Below are 16563 nucleotides of genomic sequence, written 5' to 3'. Positions count from 1 at the left end.
GGATTAGTTAACACAAGCAAAAAGATGGAACTTCCACCTTGGTAGAAGCCTCTCTCACGGCCTTCATGGCCCCATCTTGAAGCAAGATGCCAAGTTGTGAGCTGTTCTTTGGAGAGGCCCACATGGCAAAGGATGGAGGACAGCCTCTAGCCAACAGCCAGCAGGAACCAGAGGCCCTCAATGCAACCACGAGGGAGGTATGGAATGCTGCCTGCAATCACTTGAGTAAGCCTAGAAGTGGATCCTTTCCCAGTCCAGCCTTCAGCCAAGACCCCGGCACTGGTCAACACCTTGACTGCAGCCTCATGAGAGACCCTAAAGAACTCACCTAAACTCTGAGATCATAAATGTGTATAGTTTTAAATGACGAATTCTTAGTTTTAAACATAGCAACAGATAACTAATACATACTGCAAAGGGCAAGTAAACAGGGGAGAGGAAGACAGCAGCCCCCAGACTACCACCATAGGTACCATGTGTAAGTGACCCAAATTAAGTCACTTAACTTCTCCGAGTTTCAATCTCCTCTCCAATGAAATGTTTCTAAACCTGCTCGTTATTATGTCACACTAGGCTAACACTTTGTTTTATTTTCTTTTCTTTAGGATAAGACCCTTTGAAAAAGTACTAGTGCTGTATGCAAATCTAAAGTAGGGATGTGTTTAAGACCTCTGCCATGAACATTCCAGAGCCGAAAGTTACCTAGCCTACAGAAATCAATGTCTAAGACTTTCCTCCAGGGGCGCCCGGGTGGCTCAGTTGGTTGGGCAGCTGCCTTGGGCTCAGGTCATGATCCTGTAGTCCTGGGACTGAGTCCCTCATCAGGCTCCCAGCTCCACAGGGAGTCTGCTTCTCCCTCTGATCTTCTCCGCTCTCCTGCCTTCTCTCACTCTCTCTCAAATGGATAAATAAAATCTTAAAAAAAAACAAACCAACTTTCCTCCATGCATCCTACCCCCCAACCCCCTTTAGAAATTTTTCAGTAGTGAGAAATGCAGAGGGTAGAGTTAAAATGATGTTGACGGGGCGCCTGGGTGGCTCAGTGGGTTAAAGCCTCTGCCTTCAGCTCTGGTCATGGTCTCAGGGTCCTGGGATCGAGCCCCACATCGAGCCCCACATTGGGCTCTCTGCTCAGCAGGGGCCATGCTTCCCTCTCTCTCTGCCTGCCTCTCTGCCTACTTGTGATCTCTCTCTGTCAAATAAATAAAATCTAAAAAAAAATAATAATAAAATAAATAAATAAATAAAATGATGTTGACAATGTGGAGTTGAAGATGAACTGATGCAAGTGGAGAATAAAACTTACTTTTTAATGGCAATCAGTTCCCCAGACTCAATGCTTCGTCCCAGTAGGACGGAACCGTAGGTTCCATCCCCGAGTTGCTTGATCGTTGTGTATCTATTCATGGTGTGCCCGCTCAGGCCGGACACTCATCTCAGGGCCGAGGCGGTGCAGTCCTGCAGAGGCGGCAGGCCTCCCCGGAGTGTAACCAGATTTTTCGATGGCAGCACCAGCACGAGGTATTCAATAGAACGTGACTATCTCCCAAATACATATTTTCAAAGATCAGTCTTCTGCCTGTAGAGACAAATGCGAGACAAGGGTAACTGCTAATGTGCATTTTAAGTTTGTGTATTTTTATTGTTTAAATCGGGGCTCAGCAAATGACAACCCCCCACCTGTTGTTGTAAATAAAGTTTTATTGGAACATGGCTATGGCCACTCATTTGTACATTGTCTACAGATGCTTTCACACACAAGAGCAGAATTCAGCAGTTGTGACAAGGACTATATGGCTTACAAAACCTAAAATATTTATGATCTGGACATCTATGGAAAAAGTTTGCCAACCTCTGGCCTAAATAAGGCTCTTTTTAACTTTTATAAGATGAGAGATACCACTCTTGGAAAGTGAATTTATCACTGACTCAGAAATGAATCAGTTGCAATTCAATGCTTTTCTGCTGACCAGCCACTGTGGGCAAACACGGCATGAAAACTACGGTCGAGAAAAATTGCCGAGCTACAAAAATCTGTACTAAATATATCGAGTTCTGCGTAATTCTGCTACGATTTACAATGTAACAAAGCCAAGAAATGTTAAAATTAAAGTTCTCCCAATACAGAATTTACATGTGCTCCACGGACTATTTGTGGCGAGGCATCAACAGTATTATTTTTACTACTAGACATACAGAAGCTAAACAAGGAACAACGAATTTCTTAAGGCCTGTATGTAGGGTGTGCCCTTTTAAAAGTCATTCAGTTATGTTTTCTTTAATAACAAATTATGGTTTTGCAATTTATAAAATTGAGTTATTCAATCTGCCTATAATAAAGAAAATGTAGTAATAAGTTAAGTGATTGCAATGCTTTTACATAAACAATAATAAATTATAAATACGAAAATAAAGGTTTTTTATGGTTTTGTTTTGTTCTGTTTTGTTTTTAATGTAAGCTCTACATGCAACATGAAGCTTGAACTCATGACCCTGACATCAAGAGTTGTCGCATTCTCTACCAACTGAGCCAGCCAGGCACTCTGAGGAAAATAAGGCTGTCCAACTAATTATCTGAAAAATCAAAAGATCAGAAAATACTCATTAGAAGTATGTGAACTTCTGCATCTAAATCCAGTCCATGCAGCTTCTCCTTCCAGAAGAATTCCAATCAATAAATGCAGAAGGAAAGAGGGAAATAAAAAATTCACTGTTAGGCAAATACCAGAGTAAGATTTGTTGCAGACAACAGTCCTGATGGATGCAAATATGAGCGGATGAAAGGTTGAGGAGAAACAGGATACTTATATAGTTTTGAAGTATCTCTAAGATACTTATTAACTTCAAAGGGAAAGATGGTAACTCCACAGGGAAAAATCCAGCAGAAACTTTCTTACCCAAAGCAATCAAATTCAGTATCACCATTTATAAAACTTACAACCTCATGAACCTTGAATATGATGTTATGAGAAGGGCACCTCCTTTCCATGGTATTCTTATAAAAAATGCAGAACCTCATTCTATTCATAAGAAAACTTCAGACTAACCCAAAATGAGGGACAGTCTACAAATGACCTATAGGCGTCAATAGTGTCAAGATCATAAAAGGCAAGGACAGGCTGAGGAACTGTGACAGATTGGAGGTAATGAAAGAGATGTGACCAGCTAAGTGCAATGTGGGATCCTGAATAGGACCCTGGAACAGAAAAAAGACATTAGTGGAAAAGTTGGTGAAATCTTAATCAGGTCTGTAGCTTAGTTAATAGCAATGTGCCAATGCTAATTTCTTGGTTTTGATCATTGTTCTTTTGTTACAGAACTTGTTAATATTAGGGGAAGCTAGGTGAAGGATTTCCAGGAATTTTCTGTATGGTTTTTTGTAACTCTTCTGGAAGTCCAAAATTAGTTCGGAATTTAAAAATAAATCCGGGAGGGGCGCCTGGGTGGCTCAGTCGTAAAGCTTCTGCTTTCAGCTCAGGTCATGATCCCAGGGTCCTGGGATCGAGCCACACATCAGGCTCCCTGCTCAGTGAGAAGCCTGCTTCTCCCTTTCCCACTCCCCCTCTTTGTGTTCCCTCTCTTGCTATGTCTCTGTCAAATAAATAAATAAAATCTTTTAAAAAAAAACCCACAAAATAAAAATAAATAAATCAACAAATCCAGGAGATTTATTTATTATGAGTCCCAGCTGCATGTGACTCTTGATCTCAGAGTTGTTTAAGTTTGAGCCCTACATTGGGGGTAGAGATTACATTAAAAGCTTTTTAAAATAAAATCTTAAAAACATAAATCCAGTCATATTCCACTAAATGGGAGAAGCTATTTGCAAATGATGCATCTGATAAGGGGTTAATATCCAAAATATATAAAGAACTTACACAACTCAGTACCAAAGGAACTAAAAATGGGCAGAGAACCTGAACAAACATGTTTCCGAAGAAGACATCCAGATGACCAACAGACACATGAGAAGGTGCTCAACATCACTCATCATCAGGGACATGCCAAGCAAAACCACCACCAAGATATCACCTCACACCTTTCAGAATGGCTAACATTATAAACACATGAAACAACAAGTGTTGGCGAAGATGTGGAGAAAAAGGAACACTCATGCACTGTTGGTGGGAATGCAAACTGGCACAGCCACAGCGGAAAACACCATGGAGGTGCCTCAAAAAATTAAAAATAGAATTCTCTGATCCAGTAATTGCACTACTGGGTATTTACCCCAAGAAAACAAAAACTTGATTTCAAAAACATATATGCACCTGTATATTTACTGCAGCACTATTTAGAATAGCCAATATATGGAGGTAGTCCAGGTGTCCATTGACAGATGGATAAAGATGTGCTATATACATACAATGGAATATTACTCAGCCATCAGAAAGAATGAAATCTTGTCATTTCTGACAAGGATGGACCCGAGAGTATAATTCTAAGTGAAAGAAGTCAGTGTGAGAAAGACAAATACCATATGATTTTACTCATATGTGGAATTTAAGAAACAAACCAAAACAAAAAGAGACCAAAAAACAGAATCTTAAATATAAAGAACTGTGGTTGTCAGAGGGGAGGTGGGTGGGGGGATGGGTGAAAAAAAAATCCAGTCTGTTCTTGCAAAGGTTGTGCGGGTCTTTGGGAAGCTTTAAATGTAAAGCTTATATCTGATTTCATCACACTCTATAACTGGAGACCTTTCAGAGAACAAACTCTCCCACCCCAAGCTTATTCCCCTCCCTCAGAGCCATTTTGAGGCCCCTGATCAAAGGGGCATGTCCCTTCCTCTTGAACGCTGACAAGCTCAAACTCCCTGCAACTTCCTACAGCAGCTCTTTACAGTGACGTCTTCTACTGCTGATTAATAAATACTTATAAAGCCCCTCCTGTGTGAGAGACCCTATGTTCCAGCCTGGGGATACAAGGAATATAAAGTATTGTTCCTTTTTTCAAAGCTCTTAGAGTCTCACAGCAGGGGGATAAGGATACACAGTGTGTGGGCCCGAATAGGTACTCATGAATATGCACTAAGATATTTCAAGTATGCTTACATTTCGGGTTCAGGACATTGGCAAGGTTAAAGGGACACCCCCCCGCTGCACTGCTGACTTCCAGTTGGGTCAATTCCATCTGAGCTGAGAAAGGGCATACGCAAAGTCTTCACAGAAGACAGAGCTTGAGAGAACAAGAAAAGTAGGTGTTTGGTAAGGTCAAACATTCTAGCAGTCCAAGGAGCAGAAACAAAGGCATCAACATGGGAGGAAGGAAAAGGTGGGGAGCTTGGAACTGGGGACAGAGAACCCCAGAGTTTTGTTTGTGGAGCACCTTAGATGCCATTTTGAAAAACATAGGCTTTGACTGGATCCTGTACCAAAGGAGATGAAATGCTACAAAGGACATCATTGGGCCAATGGAGAAGATTGGAATATAGATAGTAGATGAGGTGAACTTATTTCATCTGCTCAAGTCCCTAAAGTTGATACCTGTCCTGTGGTTCTGTAAGAGCATGGTCTTATTTTTAGAAAACATACCCTGAAGGATTTATAAGTAAAGGACCACGATGTACGTGATTTATTCTCAATTGGGTAGAACAAAAAGATTGGGAGGGTGTGCAGGGAATGGTGTGAGTGTAAAGACAGAGGGAACATATGGGGTAAAATGTTAACAAAAGGTAAATCTGGGTAAAGGTATATGGGTATTCTTTGCACTATTCTTGCAAGTCTTCTGTATGTTTGAAATTATTCTACTTTGAAGTTTTAAAAGTTCTCAAAATGGTAGAGGAAGAGAATCTTTAAAAAGATACCTATTGCAGGGGCGCCTGGGTGGCTCAGTGGGTTAAGCCGCTGCCTTCGGCTCAGGTCATGATCCCAGGTCCTGGGTTCGAGCCCCACATCGGGCTTTCTGCTCAGCAGGGAGCCTGCTTCCTCCTCTCTCTCTGCCTGCCTCTCTGCCTACTTGTGATTTCTCTCTGTCAAATAAATAAATAAATAAATCTTTAAAAAAAAAAAAAGATACCTATTGCAAACTTCAGCTTAAGACATACAAGTGTAGAATTATTCAATAAAAACTAATATTAGAACACTATCATACAACATGGCTGTATTTCAAAACAACACAGAAAGAGTACTTGAACCACAACATAAGCAATTTTTGACTCTTTGTTTTCTCCTTCTTTTTCATATTTACCTCCATCTGTTTTTTTTTTTAATTTTAAAAGATTTTATTTATTTCTTTGATCGAGAGAGTGAGAGCACAAGCAGGGGGAGGGACCAAGGGAGAGGGAAAAGCAGACTTCCTACTGAGCAGGGAGCCTGAAGTGGGGCTTGATCCCAGGACCCCAGGACCACACCTGAGTCAAAGGTAGATGCTTAACCACCTAAGCCATCCAGGTGCCCTAAGCTTTTTGTATTTTTTTTCTTTTTAACTTAAGAATAACATGACCAGATTTGTATTTTGTAATCCAGTTAATGAGAGTATTTTCTTTATATCCAACTAAAACTTTCCTGTTCTAATTTAAGCTAATTCTTCTATGCTTCATTTTGATGCTGATATAAAAGAGAGTACCCCACAAATATGTGTGTGTACGTGAAATTGTAATCAAATGTGTGTCTCTCAGCCTTCTGCTTTAATTATGCAACCTTTCCTCATAGGGCCTTTCCCCACTCCTTTAATTATCTTTTGGCGTTCATCTCTGAGTCCTGGCACATTTCTCCATCCCCTTGATGAGCTGTGGTGACCAAACTTCATAACAATGTACATTCCAGTAGCATGTGGGCTCTCCCCCACTTTTTTTTTTTTTTTTGCAATGGCATTATATTACTTATTCATATCTATAAATTATTAATTGTAGAAGTCTTTCGTTGGTAGTTAATGTTCCACTACCTCTTCATCCAATTAAATTGTATAACCGGGACAATGCTTCTAGGTTATCATTGAGAAAGCCATTTGTGAAAGAATTAAGAACTTTAGTGAAGTCAAGATAGAGTGAGTCATTCATTTAACACACAGCCGCCCTCACAACTTCTCCTTGTTACAGTTTGTCCTATCATCATAGAACAAAATTCAATTATTCTAGCAACATTTGACTCTCACCATGCTATGCTGGCTGCTTTTTAACCTCACACTATTTTAGGTGATTACATGGTAACTGTACAATGGATCCGACTAGTGTCTCTTCAGGCACTGATGTCAGGTTGACAATGTAGAATTTTCTTGAAGCTTTACTGCTAAGTATTATGCGAGGCTTTTGGGGCACACTATGCATAAGGTAAGGGTCCTTCCTTAAGTAACTCACAACTGACACGATCATGAAAAATGTAGAAAGTATTATGAGAACATGGTAGAGAGAGCAACCAGCTCTCGTGTGGAGGGAGGGATTTGACGACCCTTCAGAGAAGAGGCAGTACTGAGGTTTCGAAGAATGAGCCAAGTTTTACTATACATAAAAGGGAGAGAAAGGAATTAGAAATGGAGCAGTGTGCAAAATGCAACCTATGTGCAAAGGTTAGTGGTACAGGCCTTTGGCAAGTGCCCAGTAGTTCCATCCCCGGCGGAACATTAGAATCTCCTTTTAACAAATACTGATGCCCAGGCCCCACCTCTAAAGGTCAGGTCAGGGGTGGGGAACGAGTTTCAGTAGTTAAGAAAGCTCTCTAGGTGACCCTAATGTACAACCAGGTGGTGAAGTAGGAGACTAAGGCATAAAGACCATGGAGGGCAGTAAGGACTTGGCAGAACAAGCCTAGAAAGTCAGGTTGGGGTCCAGTTGCGAAGGGGTTATATTTGTCACGGAGGAGTTTGGTCTTGCAGTGTGCCAGAGAGGAACTCTCCAGGACTTTTAAGCAGGGAAATGGCACGACAAAGATCTCTCTGGAGACCACAAAGATGTTAGGACAGAGAGACTAGAGGCAGAGAGACTGGTCTGGAGAGTTTGCAGTAGTCCATGTGATACATGTTGAAGGCCTGAACAAAGGCTCTGGACTGGCTGACTCTTAGGTACAGGAGAGACAGCTTTGGAATATGGAATGTGTGTGCATGTGCTACTTGGACAAGGTGTGGAGATGATGGTTCCGTTTTCTAAGGTGTAGGATTTGAGGTATGTACAAAACCTCCCACTGGAGATGCTCGGATGCTCAGCAGACAGCTCTAAGTAGATCTAAGGTTGTTTATTTTATTTATTCCAAAGGTAATGCGTGATTGGAACTCTTATTAGGAACACAGCATTCAGACAAGGTTGATACATTGCACGACTCTGGTCATTTCAACTTGGGGTGACAAACTTCCAGACAGACATTAAAGAACATAAAAGGGGCCTACATAAAAGCACAACCAGAGTAAGTGAAGAACGAATACCTGAAGTAAAAGAGACCTGGGGGGCCAAGATCATTGTTTCAAGTGTACAAAGGGGCATAAGAGTGAGGGATTGGTGGCACTACGTCTGGATCCAGAGAACAGGACCATGACAACCGTCTGAGCTTGCTGCTCTGTACTCTGGTGAATTATTTCCCATACTAAAAAAATGCAGTGGTATTATTCAAATGAGCATTACACAAGAAGCTTCAGTCCACCCACAGTCAATTCTGAGCACATCCCAGCAGGAAGTGGTTAAAAACATTTGAGATCAGTATTTTCAGTTGTTCACCATTTCTGTGGTGGCCCGAATATGATGACTCATGTCATCATCTGAAACTGAACAAAATCTCACTGCTGCTCTGGGAAAACAATAAGGCAATGGACAATGCACTAGAAAAAAGAAGGGAGAGGCAGCAGATGCCTTTGCTGATCTACCCTATAGCAATGTTGCCCTTCTTGCTTAATTTTCAAAAGCCTGATTTTATTCAGGATCCCACATAATATGGGATGGCAGCCACCTACCACAGCCCCAGGGCATGAACTCTGGTCCAGCTAAGCCAAGCAAAGCAATCTCACTTGCCACTGAAATTTGTTTAGGAATGGGACTATGGCTCTCACTCATAAGCTGGAAAGGAAAGTGAGCTGGTAAGGGAAAGACAGTCTTCTGAGAAGGAATGTCCTACCTGATAGACAGCTGACAAAGAGGTTGCCCTATGTTTCTGCCTTAAACATGGTTGCTTAAAACTATAATATTTTGGGCTGAGACAGCCTTCCAGTGAATATGAGAAATCAACTCTCAACATGAGAATCCTGTCTGCTCAGAAAGGATAAGAAGAAAGAAAGAAAGAGGCTGAGTCTGTGATGATAACATTGGGCTCCTGCATGATCTCTGAAATTATCAGCCTTAGATTTCTCATTGTATGACCTAATTAAAGGTCTTTGCTGTTGAGGCCAATGTTAGATATCCATTGAGTACAGCGGAAAGCATTCTGGATACAGTAGACTAATGCTACTCCGACTTAAGAGACAAAACACAGAGTTCTAGCTACACAGGAGGTGATAGTTCAATCAATCGATTGATTAAACTTCTGTTGCTAGCACGGTTTTGAAGACTGCAAGAGGAATATAGGTGGAAACAAATTAGAAGTAATTCTGTTAGCCTAAGGTTCATTTTCAATCCACCATGATCAGCTTCTATTTTGGAATAACAAGTGACTACAAATCTTGGGGTGAAACGAGGATGAGTGTCCAAAAATGGCCCTGGGTGTCACTCAGGGTTGCTGGACAACCAGCCAGCTGGGACTGGGCTTCCTTCTTCTCCCCAGGATTTATCTAAACCCAACTTCTCTTGGGCCTTGAGGGTCCCTCCATGTTAAGCAGATGGTTTTCCCAGACAAGTACTCTTTACAGCTGGCACCGAAACCCAGATTCTGCAAATCCTCTCATAATGGCCCAACAGACAAGACCGTCCTGACGCCCACGTGGGACGTGGTCTGTACGTTACTGATAGTGAAACTTACCACATGGAACAAGGGAGCTTAAGTTAAAGGCAACCAAGGAAATCACAGAATTCTCAGTCTGAGTTTTAATAGGAAAGCAGTTTCAGCATACCAATTGATACTCTTTGATGCTTGAAAGACATCCACATCTACTGAGTCAGTTCTTTTAAAAAAAAAAAAAGCAGACCGGGGGTCCTGGGTGGCTCAGTGGGTTAAGCCTCTGCCTTCAGCTCAGTTTATGATCTCAGGGTCCTGGGATTGAGTCCCACTTGGGCTCTCTCTCTCTGTCAAATAAATAAATAAATAAATCTTAAAAAAAAAAAAAAAAAGCAGACCACATCAAATGTGTAAAATGCATATGTGAAATAAAAAGTTGGGTACTTAATGTATTTTATTAACTCGGTGTTTTGGAATGCTTGTTTAGAACAAAAGCCATGAAGCTAAACTATGTTTTTAACTGTAGCTAACTTGAGTCTCAACTTAGTATAAAAATCATAGTCATATCATTCTGCTTGCTCTCAAGCCCATCATGTCAGCTCCTCTCCACAACACCGTGTCTCTAAGTCATTCTATTGAGATCTCACTACATAAATAGAAGATAGTTTCTACTTTGGGGTTCTGTACAGTTGGTAAAAAATTTTACAATTTGTTGTGAGGTTTACCCACATTTTTGCTGCACAATACAGAAATATGTGAAATATATTTTTTTATTTTTTATAGAAATATACAAATATTTAAGGGCACCTGGGTGGTGCAGTCTTGGTTTTGGCTTGGGTCATGATCTCAGCGTGCTGGGATTAAGCCCTGTGTCAGGCTCTGCGCTCAGCTCAGAGTCTGCTTAAGATTGTCTCTCCCTCTTCCTCTGCCCCCCCACCTCCTCCTCTTTTTCTCTCTCTCTCAAATAAATAAATAAATAAATAAATAAATCTTTTTAAAAAAGTATACAAATATTTATTCCAGATCTACAGGAATATCTGAAATATGCTCAAAAAATTAAAGTATCCATCCACAATATATCACATGGGTGAAAAATTATGCACAAGACACTATGCTCAGTTCTGAGACAAGATTCAAAGAGCTGAAGGAAGTAGATCTGGCCTCTAGGACCTTCCCGTCTAGCTGGGGAGGTAGAACACACACAGTGAGTAGAAGACATGGCAGGGGTGGGAGGGGTGGAGACCACAAGGATGCTAGAGATGCCCAAGTAAAGAGAAGTCATTTTGAACCACTGGCTAGGACTCTCCAGGTATTGGGTCACTGATCTCGAAATCATGGCTAATTTCTGAGGACATGCCATTTGCCCATATGCTGACAAAAAAATAAACTTTAAAAAAATATAAAAAGTTTTCCATACCAGCTATGTTTGTTTCCCATGGCTGGCGTAACAAACTACCATAAACCTGGTGGCTGAAAGCTACAGACATTTATTCTCTCACAGTTCTGGAGGGCAGAGTCTGAAACCAGTACTGAGCTTCTCAGTGGGCTGAGATCAAGGTGGAGGCGCTTCCTTCAGAGGCTCCAGAGGGAATCCCTTCCTTGTCCCTTCCAGCTTCTGGTGGCCGCTGGCCTTCCTTGGCCCTGGCCGCATGGCTCCAGTCTCTGTCTCTGTGGTTCCATGGCCTTCTCCTCTGGGTGATGTCAAACCTCCCTCCGCTTCTGTCTTATGAGAACTTGTTGTTGCATTTAGGGCCCACCCGGATAATCGAGGGTACCCTCTTTACCTCCAATCCCTTCATGAAATCACATCTGCAGTCTATTTTGCCATACAAGGTAACACTCACAGATTCCGGGGACCTGTTATCTCTGGGGGATATTACTTAGCCTTACTTAGCCTGCTACTCTCCAACATAAGCTTTTAGGCGAGCATCCGAATCACGGAGCAACGCTCTTCATTCACTCAAAGTTGAGCGTTTTTGGAATGGAATCAGAAGTCTGTGCTTACTTACCCAATGAACAAGGGCAGTCCTCTCTAAAATACAGAGAGGATTTCTCTCTAATTTTGCACAGTGGACAAGACTTCTCAATTCTGGCTGAAATCCCTGAATATATGACATTAGCGTATGGAGATTCCACACCGTGTGGACCAGGGGTTGCAAACCAGCAACCTGAGAACTGAATTCAGAGGTATGCTTTGAGTCTATATTTAAAAATAGGAACTCTTGGGGCGCCTGGGTGGCTCAGTGGGTTGGGGCCTCTGCCTTCGGCTCAGGTCATGATCTCGGCGTCCTGGGATCGAGCCCCACATCGGGCTCTCTGCTCAGAAGGGAGCCTGCTTTCTCCTCTCTCTCTGCCTGCCTCTCTGCCTACTTGTGATCTCTGTCTGTCAAATAAATAAAATCTTAAAAAAAAAAAAAGGAACTCTTCTATAAAAATGAAATTTGGCGGGGCGCCTAGGTGGCTCAGTGGGTTAAGCCTCTGCCTTCGGCTCAGGTCATGATCTCGGGGTCCTGGGATCGAGCCCCGCATCGGGCTCTCTGCTCAGCGGTGAGCCTGCTTCCCCCTCTCTCTGCCTGCCTCTCTGCCTACTTGTGATCTCTCTCTCTCTCTGTCAAATAAATAAAATAAAATCTTAAAAAAAAATGAGATTTGGGGCTTCCCTGGAAAAACTGAAGAGCTAATAACACCAGCTCCTTAACCTTCGATGGTAATCAAAAACCAGAGAAATGTCACCATCCTTTTAGACTGAGCAAGGGTCTCCTGGCTCGTCCAGTCCCCATACTGCCTGTTGTCCCTAAAATGGATATACCACATCGATTGCCAATACTTTTAGATGTCATTTATTTTTGTACCTTCACACAACTTGTTTTACTAGAAGAAAAATATTTCTCGGGGTGCCTGGGTGGCTCAGTTGTTGGACATCTGCCTTTGGCTCAGGTCATGATCCCAGAGTCCTGGGATGGAGTCCCGTATTGGGCTCCCTGCTCAGTGAGCCTGCTTTTCCCTCTCTTTCTGCCTGCTGCTCCCCACTGCTTATACTCTCTCTCTCTGTCAAATAAATAAATAAAATCTAAAAAAAAAAAAAGAAAGAAAGAAAGAAAAAGAAAAATATTTATCTGTTCCCGGACCTCCATCAAAAGTGACAAAGTAAAAGCCTAAAAAGCCCCTCTTGGGGTATCATGCTTAGCGAAATAAGTCAATCGGAGAAAGACAACTATCATATGATCTCCCTGATATGAGGAAGTGGAGATGCAAAGTGGGGGGTTAAGGGGGTAGGAGAAGAGTAAATGAAACAAGATGGGATTGGGAGGGAGACAAACCATAAGTGACTCTTAATCTCACAAAACAAACTGAGGGTTGATGGGGGGAGGGGGTTAGGGAGAGGGGAGGTAGGGTTATGGACATTGGGGAGGGTATGTGCTATGGTGAGTGCTGTGAAGTGTGTAAACCTGGCGATTCACAGACCTGTACCCCTGGGGATAAAAATATATGTTTATAAAAAATAAAAAATTTTAAAAAGCCCCTCTTGTTTGGAGAAAAATTAGAAAGAAAAAATGTGGTTTTTTTGTTTGTTTGCTTGTTTTTGTTTTTAAAGAGAAGAGCAATTCCTTTACTGTTTCACAAGCACATACCCAGCTTCTCTGAATCTTCTATATTTCTTCCTCTGCCTCTGGCAGCATTTGAATTCGTAGCTCGTGGTACAGACTGCCTGAGAAGGGAACACAACGCAGCAGCGCATCCTTTTTTGGGAATTAGCTAACCAGCTGATGGGCAGTACTCTAAATGCAGCTCCGCCTCCAAGAATTAACTTGGATAAAGCACTCACTAGAATTAATCCACATTTAGCCTCCTAATACATCAAATAAGCCAAAGGATAGTAATGACAATTTAAATACTTGGTCTGTGTACAGTACTGTTATAGGTGCTTTGCAATATATTAATCCATTCAATTCTCAACACTCCACCAGTGGGAACTACTATTATTATTACTATTTTACAGATAAGGAAACTGAGGCACAAGCAACTTGTCCATAGTGCTGTGATCATCAACCTGCCTCCCCCCCAATTTTCTAGATAGGGAAACAGAGACACAAGTGACTTGCCCAAGGTTACATAACTCATAGGTGACAGAACTGAGACAGGAACCCAGCTGACTCAAAAGAAAGGTCACAAAAGATCCAAAGATAATGAAATCTTTTGAGGATTTGAGAATGAGAGGCATTGGAAGTACTTTATAGCTCAAAGTCCAAACATGGAAACCAGTGATGTGGCCATGCTCTAGTTGGCCTCATTCTGCAATCAAACATCAGGGAACCCAGCAGGGACCTCCCCAGCACTGACTGCAATGGAGGCAAAGTGAATGCATACAAAGAGGGTTTGGGTCCCAGTTTCAACTCAAATGCATCATCACATAGACTGAGCTCACAGGCTTGTTGATTGTTTTTAAATAGCAAATGATGTAGTGATGACTGAATGCCTTCACCTGTCCTGCAGAATTATCACCATCTCTTTGATTTTTGTGTTTTTTTTTTTAAAGGAAAGGTTTTTATTTTTATATTGTTATTTTTTGAATTATTTCATTTTTTAAAGTAATTTGTATACCAAATGTGGGACTTGAAGGCAAGACCCCAAGATCAAGAGTCAGATGCTCCACTAACTGAGCCAGCCAGGTGCCCCCTCCTTGGGTTTTTAATACTGGGTGCGGGGAGTCGGCCTTTGCCTTTATCATGGGACCCACCTGGGATGGAAACCCTGACCACCCAAGCTCACAGCACTTGGGCAAAGACTGTTGTTGGGGTCATTTAGTGGTCTTTTTAAAGATGTTCTTTTTAACTCAAACAGAATAAATTTCTGGGACTGTCACATATTGTAGATTGCCCCAAACCATTATTCTGACAAACACTGAGATGCTCTTGAGACACCCATTTTTTGCAGCCCATCCAGTCTTTTGATGAACACCGAACAGAGGACTTTTCCCCATAATGCTACTTGCTGCAGGCCCAATATGTTCTGGGTCCAATTTCTTCATTTTCCTTTACGGAATAGATGGCAGAGTATACAGAGAGAATGGGATACAAAATACATATCCTTTGTAAGACAGCAGTTTGATCAGTTAAACCGGTTCTCTCAGGATTTGCTTAGTCCAGATCCCACGGGTAGAGCTAAAGGCACCAACCCCTGTGACTTGGAGGACCTCTTGGTCCTTAGGTTTACTTTCTATGCAGTCCGGACATTGGACTTGATGAAGTGAGGCAGTTGTCTGCTCTAATGATCTCTGATTCTGTGACTCTGTGTCAGGATTCAAGTTAGTTTTGTCTAAGAAAGAAAAAGGCGGGGGGTTGCTCAGTGGCTCAGTCATTAAGCATCAGCCTTCAGCCCAGGTCATGATTTCAGGGTCCTGGGATTGAGCCCCGCATTGGGCACCCTGCTTGGTGGGAAGCCTGCTTCTTCCTCTCCCATGCCCCCCGTTTGTGTTCCCTCTTTCACTGTGTCTCTCTCTGTCAAAAAATAAATAAAATCTTAAAAAAAAAAACAAAAATAATTAAAAAAAATAAAGATTAAAAAAAAATGGACCCAGTGTTCCCACTTTACCCGTCACACACATAAGAGCTAGCAAAGGGAAAGTAGCCCAGAGTGACCCTGTCCGCTGTATGACATCTCTCTGTTAGAGGGGGACAGTGCCCCACTGGCTCAGCCAGGCCCCCAGATCAGAATCTACTCCTTCCATTCCCTTAGTCCAGCTCAAACATCACCTCAAGAGCCTTCCGTCCCACAATAGCTCTCTACCCCAGCCACCACAGCAGCCTGTCCCCACCTCACTGCCAGCCTGTCCCTGGGGTCAGTGACACACAGGCCTGCCCTCAGGATCGGCAGTGACACTCACCGTGCTCCCTTCATCTCTGTGCCCTCACACCTCACATTCTACTTGCACATAGTAGGTACTCATTGTTCGTATGATCAAAATTTGAATTTTAGTCTTTGCTATTTATTTCCTGTACCAACCCTGGTAAGTATCTCCCAACACAGCGCTATTTCCTCACATGCAACGTGATGATCATCAAGTTGTTCGACCTGACCAGAAATGCTCTGGAATTCTAAAATGGAAGAGCAGTAAATACCACAGAAAGGCTGCTGCCGGCAGGCCACCAGGGTCCTTCCACCCCAACGCTGGAATTACTGCGTCTCAGGGAATCACAGAAAGGCCTCCTCAATGTCATCAGCTCAGGCCTTTGGCCTTTGGGCAAAGCTGTACTCAATGAACACAAACATACAGCTCTTTTTCGCTTGTAGAGTTCCAGCAAACCTCTGAAACCAATGTCATGGTTTCTCTGTCTAGGTGACATTGGGGAAAACCTTCCCCAATTCCCTCCCCTCAGCTTCAATCCTCAGCGGAGGCAAAGAACATCTGCTCATGGCCAGCAGTGCATACCTGCTCCCCTGCTCGTTCCCAGCCTGCAGAACAGGCTGAGGGCAAGGACAATGGGAGTCCACTCTTCAGTCTGAATCTCGGACCGTCATTGAATAAATGTCACAATTACTAATTCTTCAAGAGAGAACACAGAAAACTGTACACAAACTTGGTCTTACCTGGGAATTGCAGTTCACTGGCCCTGCTAAGTTCAGACCCTTCTGAGCAGCTTTTCTCCCTCCGCCTTAATCGTGTTACACTGAAACTTATCTGTCCTCCTAGGAAAGCCGAATTATGTGCAAAATCATTCAATGGCCCTTCTCACGGCACTTCAGAGCACCCTTTTACTTTATCCTGCAGGTA

The 16563-nt window shown here is 42.5% G+C and overlaps 1 protein-coding gene across 3 annotated transcripts in view; it reads right to left on the bottom strand.

Moving 5' to 3' along the window:
• The window catches only part of CILK1 (ciliogenesis associated kinase 1), a 59895-nt gene that overhangs the window by 36238 nt on the left and 7094 nt on the right, over positions 1–16563 (bottom strand). For all 3 annotated transcript variants that reach the window (XR_007127986.1, XM_047732591.1, XM_047732590.1), the window contains one exon: positions 1307–1579. Coding sequence is in view for 2 of the 3 variants with exons in the window: in XM_047732591.1 (XP_047588547.1) it covers positions 1307–1407 (101 nt within the window). In the remaining variant the exon portion in view is untranslated. The remainder of the gene's footprint in view (positions 1–1306; positions 1580–16563) is intronic.

This window comes from Lutra lutra, chromosome 6 (assembly GCF_902655055.1).
Source record: "Lutra lutra chromosome 6, mLutLut1.2, whole genome shotgun sequence".
Lineage (NCBI taxonomy): Eukaryota > Metazoa > Chordata > Mammalia > Carnivora > Mustelidae > Lutra > Lutra lutra.
The sequence above is the reverse complement of the archived record's forward strand: the minus strand, read 5'-3'. Positions and strand labels throughout refer to the sequence as shown.